General features: G+C 53.6%; 1 protein-coding gene across 5 annotated transcripts in view; it reads left to right on the forward strand.

The window, feature by feature from the left end:
• Positions 1-17,871, forward strand: part of TTC39A (tetratricopeptide repeat domain 39A) — a 61,652-nt gene that overhangs the window by 29,517 nt on the left and 14,264 nt on the right. For all 5 annotated transcript variants that reach the window (XM_029227726.1, XM_029227730.1, XM_029227725.1 and 2 more), the window contains 6 exons: positions 8,158-8,289; positions 9,152-9,228; positions 10,504-10,571; positions 12,975-13,039; positions 15,090-15,189; positions 16,531-16,596. In XM_029227726.1, coding sequence (XP_029083559.1) covers positions 8,158-8,289; positions 9,152-9,228; positions 10,504-10,571; positions 12,975-13,039; positions 15,090-15,189; positions 16,531-16,596 — 508 coding nt within the window. The remainder of the gene's footprint in view (positions 1-8,157; positions 8,290-9,151; positions 9,229-10,503; positions 10,572-12,974; positions 13,040-15,089; positions 15,190-16,530; positions 16,597-17,871) is intronic.

The raw sequence follows: 17,871 nt of genomic DNA on the forward strand, positions 1-17,871 counted from the left end.
GTGTGTGTGTGTGTGTGTGTGTGTGTGTGTGTGTGTGTGTGTGTGTGCGTGCGCATGCGCGCGCACGTGCACGCACACATGTAAGTGTAGGGATGGGGATGCCAGATGGAGAACCAGAGGTTTTATGTGAGAGGAACCCTGTGTAACTCAATGCCTTCGGCCTTCTGGGTCACTATGACCCCTGAGAATCCCATAAAAATGGCTCAGGGTCCCCATTCCACAGCCAGGAACAGCCAGGCCCTCCCCAAGGTCACTGTGACTTCCTTCCCCTCAGGTCTTGCAGCTTCTTCCACTTTGATTTCTTGTTCCCACTGAATCCAGCTCTAAAACAGCCCCTTTTTGTTATTTTCCTCCAAAGCACTGAAGACTTGAGTTGCTTTTACTCAAGGCTTTAGGGCAATGATGACAGTAGTTTAGCCATTTCTTCTAGTGTTGACTGCCTTATTTCTTTTTTTGGCTGCATTGCGCGCAGGCTTTCTCTAGTTGCGGTGTGCGGGCTTCTCATTGCGGTGGCTTCTCTTGTTGCGGAGCACAGGCTCTAGGCACGTGGGCTTCAGTAGTTGCAGCACGCGGGCTCAGTGGTTGTGGCACTCGGCCCCTAGAGTGTGCAGTCTTCAGTAGTTGGCGGTGCGTGGGCTCTAGGGTGCGCAGGCTTCAGTAGTTGTGGCGTGTGGGCTCAGTAGTTGTGGCTTGGGGCTCTAGAGCGCAGGCTCAGTAGTTGTGGCACACGGGCTTAGTTACTCTGTGGTATGTGGGATCTTCCCCGACCAGGGATTGAACCCGGGTCCCCTGCATTGGCAGGCAGATTCTTAACCACTGCGCCACCAGGGAAGTCCCTGCCTTATTTCTAAATAATATGCTTAGAGTGCTCTTTCTTTACTTACCACTTTTTTCAATTTTTTAAAAACTGAAATTAAGTTGAGATATAATTCACATACCATAAAATTCACTCTTGTTACTTTTTGCTTTTACACATCACCTGATGGTTGACAAGAATTTAGCTTTCTTATACCCCTGCCTCACCTCCCTTCCCTCCTCCTATCATTATATCACAATATCTGGCTAAATCAGTGATCAGTATTTTCATTATTATAACTATGTAATTATGCTCATTGCAGAGACAAGTCTTACATTATAAGATTACATTTTCTTTCTGGAGTTAATAATTGTCTTGTTTTTTTCATTTGCCTGATTCGCTATACGTTTATCCTGAACTCTTTATAACTACTCCATCAAGTCATGAGGTTTTCCGTAAATACTCAGACATATCAGGTAAGCCCTCAGTCCCTCTTTTTCCTGGAAACCTCTCCCCTGGAGGACAGGCCTGTTTACTGGCCACCTTCCAGCCGGCTCCTGGAATCCCCTTTGCTTCTCCCCTGTTTGCTTGGCCTGGATTTTTCTCTCTCATATCTGTATCCTCCCTCATTTTACTAGAGCATGTCCTCTAGAAATTTCCAAAGAGACAGTTGCATGAATATGATCTTTCCCCCTCAGAATTTTGAAGGCGTTGTTTTCTGTCCTGTTTTCTGGCATGTACTGTAGCCGGGAGAATCCTGATTCTTCTTACATGGCATGGGGTCTTTTTTCCTTCTCCAGAGATGTTTAGGATCTTCTCTTTTATTCCTGCAAATCTGAAATTTCACAATGATGTGCCAGAATGTAGGTCTTTTTACTTGGCATTTTCTTTTCTTTGTTTGTTTTGGCTGCGCGGGGTCTTCGTTGCTGCACACGGGCTTCCTCTAGTTGCAGCGAGCGGGGACTACTCTTCAGTACGATGTGCGGGCTTCTCATTGCAGTGGCTTCTCTTGTTGCCGAGCACAGGCTCTAGGCGCGCGGGCTTCAGTAGTTGCAGCACACGGACTCAGTAGTTGTGGCTCATGGGCCCTAGACCACAGGCTCAGTATTGTGGCACACGGGCTTAGTTACTCCGTGGCATGTGGGATCTTCCCAGACCAGGGCTCGAACCCATGTCCCCAGGTTAGCAGGCGGATTCCCAACCACTGCGTCAACGGGGAAGTCCTCTTGGTATTTTTTTATTCGGAAACTGAGTTCTAGGAAATTCTCTCGTATGATCCTTCCACGTTCTGTTTCCCTTTCCTGGGCTTTGTTTAAGGCAGGTATTGGACTTCCTGGATCAGTCCTCTTCTAAGGTATTTATCCGCACACCACCCCCCTCGCATTTCTTTATCTTTTTTCCTCTGATTTATGGGACAGCTCCTCAACCTTATCATTAAATCCGCTGACTTTTCTTTCTTGTGTGTAATCATATGATTAATTCCCTAGTACTCTTCAGTGTTCTCTGAATGTTCCTTTTTTCCTAAAACATCTTATTCTTTGTTTATGAGTGCACTGTGTTCTTTATATGTATATTTAAAAATATGAGTGTCCTGAGGATAGGACCTGGCATGTAACAAGCCCTCTAATAAGTATTTATTGTTGTTATTACTATTATCACAGAATATTATCTCTTTTAAAAGTATTTTATTCTTTCCCTGCATAATCTTGGCTTTCTCCAGGTTTCCTTTTTCTGTGTAATGGGGGGAGTACTCTCCTCATGGTAGGGCGGGGGGCGCTACCCTGAAATGCCCAATGGTCCCTGGCTGGCTGTCTGGTCGTATTTAAGAGCACATTCACTCAAAGGCCAACTGGAAGGTCTGGGCCAAGAAGCCTTGTAATTGGTGGGATCAGCTTTTGGATGATCTGGCAGAGAGCGGGCCCCAGATGTTAGCTTTTCCAGAGAAGAATCCTCCATTCCTCAGTCTGGACAGAGAGCCCCTGGCCGCCTGAGTTCCGGGACTGGGATAGGGGTGAGGGGCCAGGGGTCTAATCATGTCTGCTGCCTGCTTGCCCGATCCCCTCTTTGCAGCTCTAGGTTGTCCTCTGCCACAACTGGTTCCCCCAGGTCCCCAGGGAAGAAAGCAAGTGCTGGGGTAGGGGGATGACTTTCCCCAAGCCTCAAGCCAGGCCTGTTCAGTTTCTCTAGACCTGACTGACCCATTGATCTCCTGTCTGGGGTCAGTGGCCCAGCTTCTGAGCAGGGCAGCTCCAGGGCTTGGTGGTCCTGAGTCGTACGGTAGTCCCTCCGCGAGAAGTCCTCACACCTCATCCCCACCCTCTGGGGGGATCCGGCTTGCGGTACGGCAGGGCCGGGTCTGCTCGGGAGTGGGGCCGCTGCCTGAGGCAGGCCAGGCCCCATCTTGCCCCATCACCGAACATCCAGGCTCCCCTCCCAGTGCTTTAGGGAGGCTCCCCGGCTCCCCTTCCCTCCTGGTCACTACCTGTCCCGAAGTGGCTCCTCTCTGCCACTGCCCCCTCAACGCCCTCCTGCCGCCCTCGGCCCCCTCCTCGCTGAGGGGCTGCCTCACCTTCCCTCACCTCAGGAGGGCCCTCTACTAGGGGTCCTGCAACTCAGGCCCCCGAGAGGCAACGCCTGCCCTGAAGGAAGCACCACAGAGAGAACAGGCTTCCTGTGAGGCCACCGTTCATCTCACACATGAGGCACTGTAACCTCTCTTTCTCTTGACTCCTGCCCCATTCCGGAAAAGGGTCTTTACTTTCTTTTGAGTTGAAGTGCTTCCTCCCCAAACAGTGGATGTCATGAGCACACTCCCCATCCCTTCTTGTGACAACCAAATAATGTTTCCAGAAATTGCTAGCTGTCAGGGGAGGGGTGGGCAGATTCAGTAAAAATACCTCCCCATCTCTGTTAAGAACCACTGGTCTAGATAAAATAATTCTTGCTCAAAAATGGTCTCCTCTCCCCATTCACAGCCACTGAAGCTGTGAAGGATGCTGGGGGTCAGTGTCATCCACTGCTCCCCATAGCACGCGTGGTGTCTCGTTTCACTGTCACCGACACTTTGCCCTCGGGGAGTAACTGGGCTCTCCAAGCCTCCCCCCGCCCCAGCTTCTGCTTTCCCTTTTTCACTTCTTTCTTTTTTCTTTCCCCCAAACTAACACCAGAACCTGCATGTTATACTACTTTGTTGTTTGTTTTACAGCAGGTTCTTATTAGTTATCTGTTTTATACAGATTGGTGTATATATGTCACCATATATACACCATTTGCTTTCCCTTTTTCACTTCTTTGAGTAGCTTCTGGTTTATTTTACTTCACGCTGTGTGTGTCCCTGAGCACTGTCTCTGGAACATGGTAGCTACACTACTCATTTGATGAAAAAAATGGTCATGGTTGATAAGCAGCAGGACCAGGATGCACATTCAGCCCCATTCAGCTCCACAACCCACACTTTGCCTCCTGGGCCATCCTGGATCTCAAGCAGGTGGAGTTTCCCTGGCACAGAAGACCTCACACGTGCCGCGTCTTCCAGGAGGGAGGGAAGGAGGTAGAACAGGTGTGTGGGGCCGAGGGAGGGTGGTGTGCCCCTGCACTGTCCCAGATCCCTCTGGGGGAGGAAGCAAAGTCCCCTGCTGAGAGGAAGGGGCCAGGCTGGTGCTGGGCTGGGGAGGTGGCAGGGACTGGGCAGAAGTTCATGAGTGGCACGATGGGCCGAGGCTGGGGGCCCCGGTTAGAGCGTGCCCGTCCGTGTGGCTGGCGGCTTCCTCCTGCCTTGCTCAGTGGCAGCGCCGCGGAGAAACTAGGCGGTCGCGCGGCTCCTAACCAGGGCAGCAGGAGTTGGCAGGCCAGCAGTGAGGGTTTTGACAAGAGAGTGGCTGGTATGAGGAAGGTCAGCTAGGGGGTCAGGGAGAGAGGACAGGCTGGAGGTGGGGGGATGGCGCAGTGGGAGTGACTGGAGAGAGCGCACAGGCGGCAGGCGGGGAGTCTGTGGCTGGGAGGGTGGGTGGTATCGTGCAGGACTCCAGAAGCAGAGCTGGCCTCTGGGCTGACGGGGAGGTCAAGGTGTGACCCATGGGACGGGGCAGTTGGGCGCCTGGGGCCCGTTCACTCGGCAGCACCTCAGGAGTGCCCTCTTGTGGCCGGCGGTGGGCCGGGTGCTGGGGCTGCAGTACCGAGCGGGGCGTGGGCCCTTCGCAGGGTTCCTCACGGCACCAAGTGAAACAAGTAATAATGGCTTTAGGACCAGCCACATACCTCCCGGGGTGCACTGCAACGTGAAAATGTGGAATTCTTTGTTCAAAAATTATTAAGGGTTTCAAGACGGTGACAGCAGAGCATTAAACCAAGCATGGAGCCCCGTGTGACTGCACAGATCGCACACCTGTGTTCAGCCAGCCCCGGAAGTCTTCCTGGAGGAAGTGACATTTAAGTTGAGAGAGGTTGGACGAGAAGGAGTCAGCCAGATGGAGAGGGCATTTCCAGGCAGAGGAACAGCCGGTGCCGAGGCCTGGCAGTGAACAAGGGTCTAGTGTATTTGAGGAAGACAGATAGTCAGCCTGGCTGGGGATGGTCCCAGAACGGAGAGGGCAGGGTGATGGAAGGTGGACTGGGGATATGAGTCCCCCGGAAGGTGGTTGGGCTGGAGAGGAGGGCAGCGAGGTGGGTCTGAGAGGCGTGGGGGGATTTCATGAGGGTGAAGGAAAGTGGCTTGGAGGCAGGAGGTCTGTCTCTGAGACAGGCTGCAGGGGGGCCTCCTCGCCCAGAGAGTCCTCGGGAAGTAAGGCCTTAGGCTGTGACTGCAGGGGCGTCCCCAGGAAACAGCAGTGGGGTTTGGGTCAGAGTCAGCCGTCCTGATGGTGAGGACAGGGTGGCTGATGACTAGCTGACAAGGACCTGAGCCTGGCTACCGGCAGAGGAGGGAGGGGCTGGAGGCCGCTGGGCTTAGCAGACCTCCAGGTGGCCAAGGAGTCCCCAGTCCCAACACCCTGCTCTTCCGATGGCTCTTCCAGTGCCCTCCCCATCTTGACAGCTGGTCTAGGCCTGGCAGGTGAGACCCCATTGGGCATCATGTCCTAGAGGTGGGTCTAGCTCAGAGGTGAGGGGATCGTTGCTTCTAGGGGTCTGGTCGCCATATGTACAACAAGGACTTTGTGGAGTGCAGACTAAACTTGGGGTGCCTGAGGTCTGGGGGGTTGTTATACCTCTGTGCCCTGAATCCCAGTCCAGACCAGAGTTGGGGGCTTCCATGTCATGGGCTGGGGAGGGGCTAGGATTCCCAGCTGCAGGTGCCTGTCGGGGCCTTGGGCCTCAGACTAGAAATTCCATTTCGCCTGCCAGCTGCCCAGGAGGGGCTCTCCCTCCTACTGGGCTGGGCAAGTGTGGCTGAGTCTGGGCCTGGGACCTGGGGGCGAGGAGGATGAGAGTTGGAGAGGCCTGGGGGAAGGGGGTTACCTGGGAGGTGGGTCTGTGTGCTGCCCGGGAAACCCTTCCTCAGGGAGAAAGTTTTTATGTAGGGCAATGACCCTTGACCCTGGCAGGACACAGAGGGACTCAGACTCACATTCATTGAACATCGGTGTTATGGCCCTGGCCTGAGCACCCTACTTAAGCCACCCAAAGTCCTGGGAGAGAAGGGTTATTGTATCCATTTTACAGAGGAAAAGCCTGAGGCTCAGAGAGGCTACAAGGCTCACGAGGATCACACAGCTGGTGACTAGCGAGGCCAGGATTCCAACCTGTGTCTGAGAGACTCTGAAGCCTGAGTTCTGTAACCCCACTGCAGACTGTGGCCTCCTTTCCACAAGCCACTGCCCTCAGATAAGCAGTTCTAGCAGAGACCTGGGAGGTGTCCCAACAGCTGCCAGGACTGTTCTCCTTCATGAACCTTTGACTTCCAAGGATAATATCACCTGAGAATCACCCAGAAGTAAAAAAGCAACTTAATTTACAGAGGTGCTTTATGAATGAGGAACAGGTGAAGTCTTACGATAGAATAGATGGTCTGTAAACCTTAGTCATCTTCTCTCTCCCCTGAAGTTCTCAGCATAAGCCTGGCACTGAGGAGTTTGGAAAATAATAAGGGGGTGTAGGGAAGGGAGCAAAACATCGCTGCAGCATCTACCGTGTGCCAGGCAAGGGTAATCCCCAGCCAGACCCACATGGACTCGGGTGGGCCAGCATTACTGTCCCCATTTTGCAGAAGCATAAATCAAGGCCCAGATACATTGTGACTTCCCCACGTACAGAGGAGGACTGGCATTGGTCCCATCCTTCCTTGCCTGTTGCTCTCTGCGTGTGTTAGACTAAATGCCACCCCTCTTCCCCCCAACACCCTTTAGATGCAAGGTCTGGGGCTGTGGCAGAGCCGGGAGACAGGACGGGGAGGCTTCCTGAGACCGGCTCGCTCAGCCCTGTCACCTTGGTGCTGAGTCAGAGATAAATCTCACACAAGTGCTGTCCTTGAGGAGCCCACAGTCTGGGAGAGAGCTGAGCCTCGGCTGGTATAAGTTCAGTGTGACCTGTGCCTCAGTTATAGACACATGCTCCCTTTGGGAGGGAGCCCTGGATTCCCAGTGGCCTTTGAGGCATTTGAGGGCCTTGACAGATGAGTCAGGGGTAAGGGATGGGCATTTCAGGCTGAGGGAACAGCAAGGACAAAGGCCTGCAGGAGGGAAGATGTGGGCTTTTCTCGAGGAGAGTGTGTGTGGTTCAGTGTGGTATAGTCTTGACTGTGACCAGATGGTGGGTCAGAAGCAGAAGTGATACGAGGGCTGGGCTGGAGAGGTGGGCAGGGCCTGTGATGGTGGCACCTCGGGCCCCCAGCATTGTCTCATGGGATGTGGAAGTCACAGGAGGGCTCAGCCAGAGAGCAACAGGATCAGATGATGGGGTGGGGAGAGGCAGGAGGTGGCGAGGTCAGTGAGGTCCAGGGAACAAGGATGGGCAAGCCCGAGGTGGGGCTTGAGGAGAGAAGAGACCCCACAGACAGGACCTGCAGTAGGTGGGGCAGCAGGTGAGAGGCAGGCCCTGGCGCAGGGGAGTACCACCTCAGGCCAACACACTGCGGAGCTCTTTCGGAGTCCTCACGGCAGCCTTGCTGCTACCGTCCATATGGGATGGGTGAGAAACCGAGGCTCAGATTTAGAGTCACGTAGAGCCACTCAGCAGGAAGAAGAGATGCTGGGATCCGAGGCCGCCTGAGCAGCAATGGAAGGGTCAGCCCTTGGCGAGTCCCTTCCCCTCTCTGGACCTGTGTTTCCTCCCATGCAGGATGGGGGAGGGAACGGTGGGTGATGACACAGGGTCAGCTACCTTGGAGTTCTAGGAGTTTATGCTCTCGTGTCCCTTCTCTCTGGCAGAACCAAGGAGAGCATGTACCACTCACTGACGTATGCCACCATCCTGGAGATGCAGGCCATGATGACCTTTGACCCCCAGGACATCCTGCTTGCTGGCAACATGTTGAAGGAGGCCCAGTCGCTCTGTCAGAGGTCGCGGCCGGGGGTGTGGACAGGGATGAGGGGTTGTGAGGCCCATCCTTCTGTCACCTTGGCCTATCCCAGTGCCTAACATGCCACTATTAGTCCTACTCCTTTTGGCTAAGAAAAGGGATCCCCAAGTGCTAAAACCCATCCCTGTTAGCACTGCCTCAGGAGCTGTGTGGTCTGAGCCAGTCACGGAGGGCTTCCAGGGGCCAGGCTGGCTTGGGAGAAGACAAATCCTAGCTCTGTCACGTAATAACTCGCTGACCTTGGGCAAGCCCCTTTCTGGTCTAAACTTTCCTCATCTGTGAAATGGGTGTGATGACAGGGTAGTTGTGGGGACTGAATGAAGACTTCGGTTACGGGACCTGGTGCATAGTTTGTGTTCAGTACACGTTAACTGCCTGGCGTGAATGAATAGACCCTCAGTGGGACACACCCCTGCCTGCCCTAGGCCAGGCCCTGTGCTGGGCACTAGCCACCCAGGGAATCATCAGACCCTGGCCCCTCTGACGCCTGAACTGCCTGATCGGGGAGACAGGCACAGACAGTAACATCCCAGCCCGATGCAGGGAGGCTCATGGGGTCGTGGGGGTCCAGCTGGAGGAGCAAGAAAGGCATCCTGGAGGAGGTGATGCCAGAGCTGGGTCCTGTAGGGTGACTAGGAACTGGCCAGGGTAGAGCGGGCGGGGGAGGGGGCTCCATGCAGAGGCAACAGCAGGGGCAAGGGTGTGAGAAGGCCTGGACTGGGGGGAGTTGCCAGGAGTTTAGTGTGTGGAGTCCTACGGGAGGGGCAGGAGATGCTGTTGGAGGCGCACGGGCCCCTTGCTCACCCTCCCTGAATGACCTGAGATCCCGTTTTCCTCTTCAGGCACCGGAGGAAGTACTCTGTAACAGATTCCTTCAACAGCCTGTTGCACCGCCCCACTATGGACCAATTCACGGAAGGTGTGGCATCTGGGATGTCCTCTCAACTCTGCTGACGCCAGGCAGCCCGGTTCCAGGCCCAGGAAGGGGTGGGAAGGGACAGGTGTCCTCCCAGTTGTCACCCAGGGGGCCGGTCCCTGCCCTAGACACTGGGACACAGATGGGTCAGACCTGGGGCCTTTTGAGGACTGGTCTCAGGTGGCGGGGGTGGGGGTGGGGTGGTGAGGGCGGGGGAGCAGGTGAGACTCACTTACCTGACAGTATTACCTGCTGGAAATTGGGTAAGAAAATGCTGTCACAAGGTCCATGCACTTTGCTCCTCAGGCCAGTGTGGGCTTAGGACTGTGTGTGCAGTTAGGTTTACTGGTTTAATTATCTTAGTGATCTCACGTGCTCCTGCGGGGAATGTGGTCCTAGAGGCTGACACACTGAGATGAAACAGCTGGGGGCCGTGGAAGAGAAGGTCTGGGCCGCCAGAGCCATGTGGCATCTTTGTGCCGTGACCACATGTGGCAGTCCTGGAGACAGCAGCAGCCAACCATAAGCAATTTGGGGCCCTTTAGTGCAGGGGCGAATGGCCCTCCCCACCTCGAGAGCCCTTTGAAGGTTCCAGTGTGAGACAGTGCTTACGATGGTGCCACTCTCTCCTTCCTACCTTCCATGGCTCCCTGCTGCCCACAGGACCAAATCTGCAGGCCTCCACCAGTGTTTAAGACCCTTTACAGCCAGACTTCTGCCCCTCATCTTTCCCTGTCCCCTAAATCTCTCCCTGCTCCACCCCATTTCAACCTTCTGTGGCTCAGCTGTCCCCCAGGCACCTGAGTTGTTTGGCTTTCCTGGGCCTCTGCCGAGAAAGCTCTTCCTGCCTCATCCTTCCATCCCATGTTCAACTCAAATAGCCCAACTCAGGTGTCTTCTTCTGGAAGTCTTTCCTGACTCCTCGGGCTGTGCTCGTTCTCCTTCCTTACTCCTGCAGCCTGCGGCTTCCCTGGGTTTATCCATTCATCCCAGCACTGTAGGGGTGTTGGTGCACAGCACCTACAGTGACGCCCGGAGGACAAGAGAACAAGGCCCAGGGTCCTGTGCTGACGTTCTCAGGGGTGGGTCGGGGGTGTGAGCTAATTCAGGGCAATGGTGCCTGCCACCAGGGAACCTGGTTATGGGGATTCGGGAGGTGGCAGGCAGGTGCTGACTCAGGCTCCCTTTGCCTTTTGGGAAGTGGGATGAGGAGGATTTGGCCCAAGCCTCCTGCCAAGAGTCCCAGGAGGCCGCAGGGCTTTGGTTTTCTCCCTGCAGTGGAAATCCACGCTGAGGTCTGCTACGCAGAGTGCCTGCTGCAGAGAGCAGCCCTGACCTTCCTGCAGGTAGGAACCCTCTTCTTGTACAAGCAGCCTGGGGGTTTCAGAAGATGGATCACCACGTCTTAGCCTGAAGGGTCTAGAGCAGCCATGCCCAGCCCCCTTGGGGTTGAGGCAAGGACTGAGGCTCCGTCACCCCAACACTCCTGGCCCTGGGCAGGCTCAGTGGCAGAGGTGATGGGCCCTACCCCTCCACACGGAGCACACGCGTTCCCACCCACTACCAGGATGTGCTTCCACCTCGTGACTGCTGCTTCCCTGCTGTTTTCATGTCACGGGGGTGACAGAGCCTGCTTTACGTTTGATTCATTCAGCAGATTAGTCTGAATGAATCAAACGTGATTCATTCAAGAACTTGACTTGTAGAACCTGCAACATACCAGGCTTTGTATGTACATCACAGGCATGTTGTTTTTACATACCTTATACACATTGCATGTTTTTTTTTTTTTTTTAAGATGTTGGGGGTAGGAGTTTATTTATTTATTTTTGCTGTGTTGGGTCTTCGTTTCTGTGCAAGGGCTTTCTCTAGTTGTGGCAAGCGGGGGCCACTCTTCATCGCGGTGCGCAGGCCTCTCACTATCGCGGCCTCTCTTGTTGCGGAGCACAGGCTCCAGACGTGCAGGCTCAGTAGTTGTGGCTCATAGGCCTAGTTGCTCCGCGGCATGTGGGATCCTCCCATACCAGGGCTTGAACCCGTGTCCCCTGCATTAGCAGGCAGATTCTCAACCACTGCGCCACCAGGGAAGCCCCTGCATGTTTGTTTTTACCTACATTTCTATGTATTATTTAATCAGCACCTCCCAGGCCTATGATGGGGAGGATTAATGGGGGAGGAACCGCTTTCCCAGGGTCACATGGTTAGCAAATGGCAGAGCTGGGATTTGAACCAGGTCTGGCCAACTCAGAGCCTATGCTCCTCACCACAGTGGAAATTATGAGAACCATCACGTCATGATTTTACCAAAAAGCCTGGATTATAATTATAAAATATAATCGTCATGTAAATAGGTGTACTGGGGTGGAGAGGCACATATAAATTTTATTGTTGGGGTACTGTTTATTTTTGTTAGTGATTTTTCTGTCTTTTTGGAGCTCAGATGATTAGAATTGGATTAATCTGAATTCTTCGTTAGGATCACTGTAATAATTGCACCATGACTGGCCTTTTATTTCCCTTGTTTGTTTACTCTATTATTACACATAATAATCACCCACGAACCCCCCACCCAACCGGAGAACAGAACCCTGCTGGCACATCTCCTTGCCCTCTGCCTCCCTTCCCCCAGGGGAAACCACTACCTAGAGTTTGTATTTATCATTGCCCGCCCTATTTTTTTTTTTTTTTTTTTTTTTTGCGGTACGCGGGCCTCTCACTGTTGTGGCCTCTCCTGTTGCGGAGCACAGGCTCCGGACGCGCAGGCTTAGTGGCCATGGCTCATGGGCCCAGCCGCTCCGCGGCATGTGGGATCTTCCCGGACCGGGGCACGAACCCATGTCCCCTGCATCAGCAGGCGGACTCTCAACCACTGCGCCACCAGGGAAGCCCCCCCGCCCTATTTTTTAAAAATGGTTTTCTCGGCTTCCTATTCATGTCTGAACAGCATATTGTTATGTTTTAGTTGCCTTTGAGCTTCTTAAGGCCTCAAGCTGTGTGGGACTTGCTTTCTTCACCCAACCGTACATGGCAGTGTAATACTGCCTTCTATGAATATACCAGTTTGTTTATCCATTATCCTGCTGAAGGATATCTGGGTTGTTTCTGGTTCTTGGCTGCTATGAACAGTGATTCTGTGAGCATTCTTGAAGATGTTCATCCATTTCTCTTGGGTGTATACCTGGGAGTGGAACTGTCAGGTGGACTGTAGGTATTGGTGCTTTTTTGTTTTTTTGGCTGCACTGTGTGGCATGCGGGATCTTAGTTCCCCAACCAGGGTTCGAACCCGTGCCCCCTCTAGTGGAAGCACGGAGTCAACATCACTGGACCGCCAGAGAAGTCCCCAGGTACTGGCGCTTTAAATTACAAATGTGATAAATACCTGCTTGTTGTAAAAAAACACAAGCAATCAAAAAATGAACGTCTCCCTTCCTTCTCCACAGTTCCGCCACTGTTAACCGGTGGGAGCATCTCCTCCAGGCCTCTCTCCACGCACATAGTATATGTACATATGAGCCTGCTACAGGAGGTTGTGGTTGAGCCCTGGGCATCGTGGAGGTCTTGTTTGGCAAGAAAGACCCTTATCTCAAGTACCAGGGGTAGAGTGGGGAGGCCTCTGACCCCACCCACGTGGGGCCCCTCATAAAGCTGGGCCCAGGGAGGGCCAGGCAGTATCCAGAGCCTTGTATGATCCCTCTCAAGCCTGTGGCTACCCACCCAGGCCCGGCTCTTAGCATCTCTCCCCCCTGCAGGACGAGAACATGGTGAGCTTCATCAAGGGTGGCATCAAAGTTCGAAACAGCTACCAGACCTACAAGTGAGTGGGGCTGGCCTGGGGGGCCTGAGGCCACAGCATCTACTGCCCTGTGTCCCTCAGGCTGCTTTGTGGGAGGTAGAGGGCACTGGCTGGAGGCAGGAAACCTAGAATGCTATGTGACCTCAGATAGATTTCTGTACCCTCAGGACTTCAGTTTTCTGGAATATTATTCCCCTGGGTGTATCCGTTCATTTGGTCCCCCTGAGAGCTGACTCTGTGCCTGACCCTGAGCTAGGGGAAAACAAGGCACATGTTCTGTACAAACAGCTCGGTCTGGTGGGGGTGGGAGAAAGACACAGGAACAGTCATTTTGAGAATAGCAGCAGGACTCCTACACATCCGTAAAGGCCCCATCCAAATGCCGCTTTCCCCATGAAGCCTTCCTTGAACCCTCCAGTACACAGGGATGATGCTTACATAATACACACCACCTCTCCAAACTGGGAGCTCCTCGAGAGCCAGATTATTTCCATGCCATCTCAGCACTGGGCCACACATAGGCCGTGTTTATGGAGCAAAGACTGAAGACTCAGTCCAGAGCACTTCTGCCCAATGTGGTCCCGCAATCCTTATCTACAATTCCAAAATCAGAAAAGCTCTGAAAATAATTAACCCTCCCCACTGCCCCAATTTTGGCATTGAAACTCCTTTTCCATTAAAAGTTGACTTGAATTGACTTGAGACTATCATCTTTATTTTCCCCACTTAATGTGACTATTTCCCTGCAAAGAGATGGTGAGTTTGATTTCCAGGTACTACTGGGGTATAGCACACCATGCAGTATATGGACACCACACTACTTTGTGGGTCCTGCTGGAATTGTTCAGGGAAACCAGACTGTGTTCTGGCCCTTGTAGTCTCCCTACCAGCTGCCAGAGTGATGTTTTCAAAGCACAAACCTTGTCAGGTCAGTCAGTCCCTGCCAACTCCTGAGACCCCCTCTTGCTCTTAGAATAAAGTCCTGGGTCCTTCCGAGTCATTCCTGGGAGGTCCCCCTGTCCTCCTAGCCATAGCTCCCATCCCACCGTGCCTCAGACATTTGGGCCTTCCCTCAGGTTTTCAAACATGCCAGATTTCTACCTCAGGGCCCTGGGACACACTGTCTTCTCTGTCAGGAATACTTTGTGCCAGGCTAACTCCTCATCACTCAGTTTTCAGCTCAGATGTCAGCTCCTTGAGGAAACCTTCCCAGAACGCCAAACTAGGCCAGGCTCCAGGGTTCCTCTTCATCCTCACAGTGACTCGATAGGGGTCTGTCTCTAAGAGCGGGAGAGTTGTGAGGACAGCAGCTTGATGGCTTTGCTCCCTGCTGTCCTCCGGTGCTTGGCACAGAGAAACCTTAGTCCGTGTTTGCTGAGCGAATGCCCTCAAGATGCTCGTGGCCTGGAAGGGAGGCAGGTACATCTTTAAAGCCCCTGTCCTACCCCAGACAGACTGGGATATGGACTCTGAGCTATTGGTGAGCAGAAGAAAGAGCGTTGGATTCCAACCAAGAGACTCCAGGAAGACTTCCTCAAGGAGGCGGTGTTGGAGTTAACCCAGTGGTTCCCAACTGGGGGCGGTTTTTCCTCCCACGAGACGTTTGGCTATGTCTGGAGACATTTTGATTGTCACACGGGGGGAGGTTGCTGCTGGCGTCTAGTGGGTAGAGGCCAGGGCTGCTGCTGAACATCCCAGGATGCACAGGACGGCCTCCCGCCCCCGCCTGAACAGAGAAGTTATCCGGTTATCCAGCCTAAAATACTAGTAGTGCCGAGGTTGAGAAACTGTTCTAGACAGAATGCAGAGCACGAACAAATGCCTAGATGTTGGACAAGGCGGGTGTGCTAGGGCTGATATAGCTGAAATTCAAGAGCAAGCGGTGTGTCATTACGATGGGAGATGGGGCTAGAAATTCCTCGAATATCAGCTCTCTGGATTGCCAGATGGTTACAGATCCACCGCCAGGGAGTTCTGAGATCAGCTAGGAGTACAGGGGCAACTTGGGCCCAGCTGGAAGAGGACCCAGCCCCCCAAATGTGGCTGAAACAGGCTTTGCATCCCTCCGCAGGGAGCTAGACAGCCTCGTGCAGTCCTCACAGTACTGCAAGGGAGAGAACCACAGGCACTTTGAAGGAGGAGTGAAGCTCGGTGTGGGAGCCTTCAACCTGGTGAGTGGGCATGCCCTTCCCACATCCACAGTGTCTGGGTTCAAGATTAATCTCCCCTGCACATCCCTGCCCTACCCATGGTCTCTGCCGAGCTACTATCCCGCGCCCCAGTGATGAAGCAGACACGTGGCCAGCCTGGGGGCTCACAGCTGGGGTGGAGATGGGGGCTGGCCGTGGCTCCAGAGTCCCTTCTGTGCGTTTCTTCCCAAGGCAAGTTGAAAGCTTGAAATCTACTATAGTGGCAGCCTTTACAGCACCAGAAACTGACAAACACAATATATCAGGGCCTTTTCCTCCCTGGAGGGCTGGTGGTTAAACATTGACCAGTGGCAGGGAAGGAGACAGGCCTGGAAACAGCTGACGACCCACAGGGAACAGAGAGCCAGGACTCCTTCCTGGGGGAGCCCGGGAAGGTTTCATGGAGGGGATAGTATTTGAGCTGGATCTGGAAGGATCCATAAGCGGAGGACGTTTTCCAGGCAGGAAGGGCATTCTAGGCAGAGGGAACAGTGAGCTGAGGCAGGGAGGTTCAGAAGAATTGTGCCTGCTCCTGGAAGGAGGAGCTGCTCTTTGACGATTCAGACTCCTGGCCCTGGGTGGCCAGGGACTTACCCAAAAGTGTGAGTGTGGCAGGGGGTGGCTCTCTCCCCTCTAGGCAAAGCCTGTTCTGATGGGGGTCCTTACCCCTCTCTGGGTTCCAGATTCCCCTATGTAAAATGGGAGCAGTGATCCCAGCCCAAGTGCTGGGAAATACAAGCTGCCAAGTGCATCAGATACTTTAGCAGGTTATAGCTGGACTGTCTGGGGTTCGAGAACTGGCTCCACCTCTGATGAGCTGTGGTGCCTCGGACATATCCTGTCACTTATCTGTGCCTTGTTTCTCCGTCTGTTGAAAGGGGTTAGTGATCCCTTCTTTGCAGGACTGTTCTGAGGATCAAATGCAATGACAGAGCCCCTGTTACAAAGTAGGGATTCAGTGTAATAACAATAGCTAACTGCTAGGTGCAGGCCCTATTATGTGCTTCACATATATTAATTTGATCCATCTGGTAGGGGCTATTATTATTCCTATTTTACAGATGAGGAAACTGAGGCAGAGAGAGGAAATGTAGCTGCCCGAGCTGGGAGTGGTGAGACTAGGATTTAGACGCAGTCTGCTCCTAATTGTCACTCTGTAGTGCCTCTATCTGGGGAAGCTGGCTTTCAGAAACCTAGGGTCTCCTCATGGGCATTCCAGAGACAGGGCCTGCACCTCTGGGATTACCCCCAGGACTCTGGAGGCTTGGAGATTGGGAGGGTCAGCCCCCACCCCTTCACATGTCCACCTGCCTCTTCCTGCAGACGCTGTCCATGCTTCCTACCAGGATCCTGCGGCTGCTAGAGTTTGTGGGGTTTTCAGGAAACAAGGTAACCACCTTCCTTCTGGGGATCTCAACCTGCTCAGCCCCAGGGCTGGAGCTCAGCTGGACAGGGTGAGGCTGAGGGGCTGCGGGGCCTGAGTGCCAGTCCTGGCTTAGCCCCCCTCAGTGTGTGGCCTTGGACAAGGCTCAGACCTCTCTGGACCTCAGTCTCCTCTCCTGCAAATGAGGCCATTGATCCCTGCCAGGTCCTTCCCAGGGTAGAGAGGCTCTCGGGTAAGGGTGGGTGTGAAGAGCAGCTCCTGGGGTCCTTCAGGAGCCTGGGACCATATTCTCTGAGCCTGGTAGGTGTCAGGAACCTGGTCCTTCTCCCCTCAGAAGACCTTGAGCAAGTCCCTTCCCTTGGGACCATTTTCTGGTCTGGGAGATGCCCAAGGGAAGCCCTACTGTGCATTGGGCCTTGAGGTGGAAACCAGAGGACTCAAGCACCCAGAGGCTTTACTGAGGGCAGGAACCTGAGTGCCAGGTAGCAGATCAGGGAGGGCTCCCTGGTGGAGGAGGCCTGATGTGGTACAAGAAGCATTAACCTGGAAGTCAGGGGCCCTGGGTCAGTCCAGCCTCATCCCCTTCTCCCTGTGAGTCTGAGCAAGGCCCGCCCTCCTCTGGGCCTCTTTGTTTTGTAAAACAAGGGGCTTTTTTTTTTTTTTTTTTTTACATCAGGTCAATGTTTCTCCAACTTGGACTTTCTCCAGCCCTTCCTGATTTTTGCCATGTCCACACACCTCTGTATTATTACTTATGTATCATTTTTCTCAAATGTGATTCATATTTTTTACTTAAATTTATTTAAAGGAAACATTACTACACAGAAAACCCGTATTATGTGGCACGATCAGAACATAATCATAACAATTAATACAAGAACTGAGCAATCTTACGAAAGCCCTGTCTGTGCACTGAGCCTGTGGTTAGGATTATCTGCCTCCTTGTCATTCCTACTCCCCCACCAGACTTGGGGCTACTCAGGGCTTTGGTGCCCACTATGGGGACTGAGCAAGTGAATAAAGGGGGGAATGGGGAAGGGGCTATTGAGGAGGTAGGGGACACCCATGCCTTTGCCCTGGCTGTGGCAGCGGTGTCCCCTGCCCTCAGGAAGATGGCTGAGGCACTGAGAGGGGCAGCCCCTTGTTCGAGGTTGCACAGCCTGGGAGCAGCTGACCCGGCCTCCAGGGCTCCAGACTCTGAGTCCAGCACTCTCTGGTCCCTTCTGTGGCAGCATTGCCCTCACACCTGTCCAGTGACCTCCAAGGCCCCCCCCACCTCC

Source organism: Monodon monoceros, unplaced genomic scaffold (assembly GCF_005190385.1).
Source record: "Monodon monoceros isolate NGI ecotype Baffin Bay Population unplaced genomic scaffold, NGI_Narwhal_1 Super_Scaffold_18, whole genome shotgun sequence".
NCBI classification, from domain to species: Eukaryota; Metazoa; Chordata; class Mammalia; order Artiodactyla; family Monodontidae; genus Monodon; species Monodon monoceros.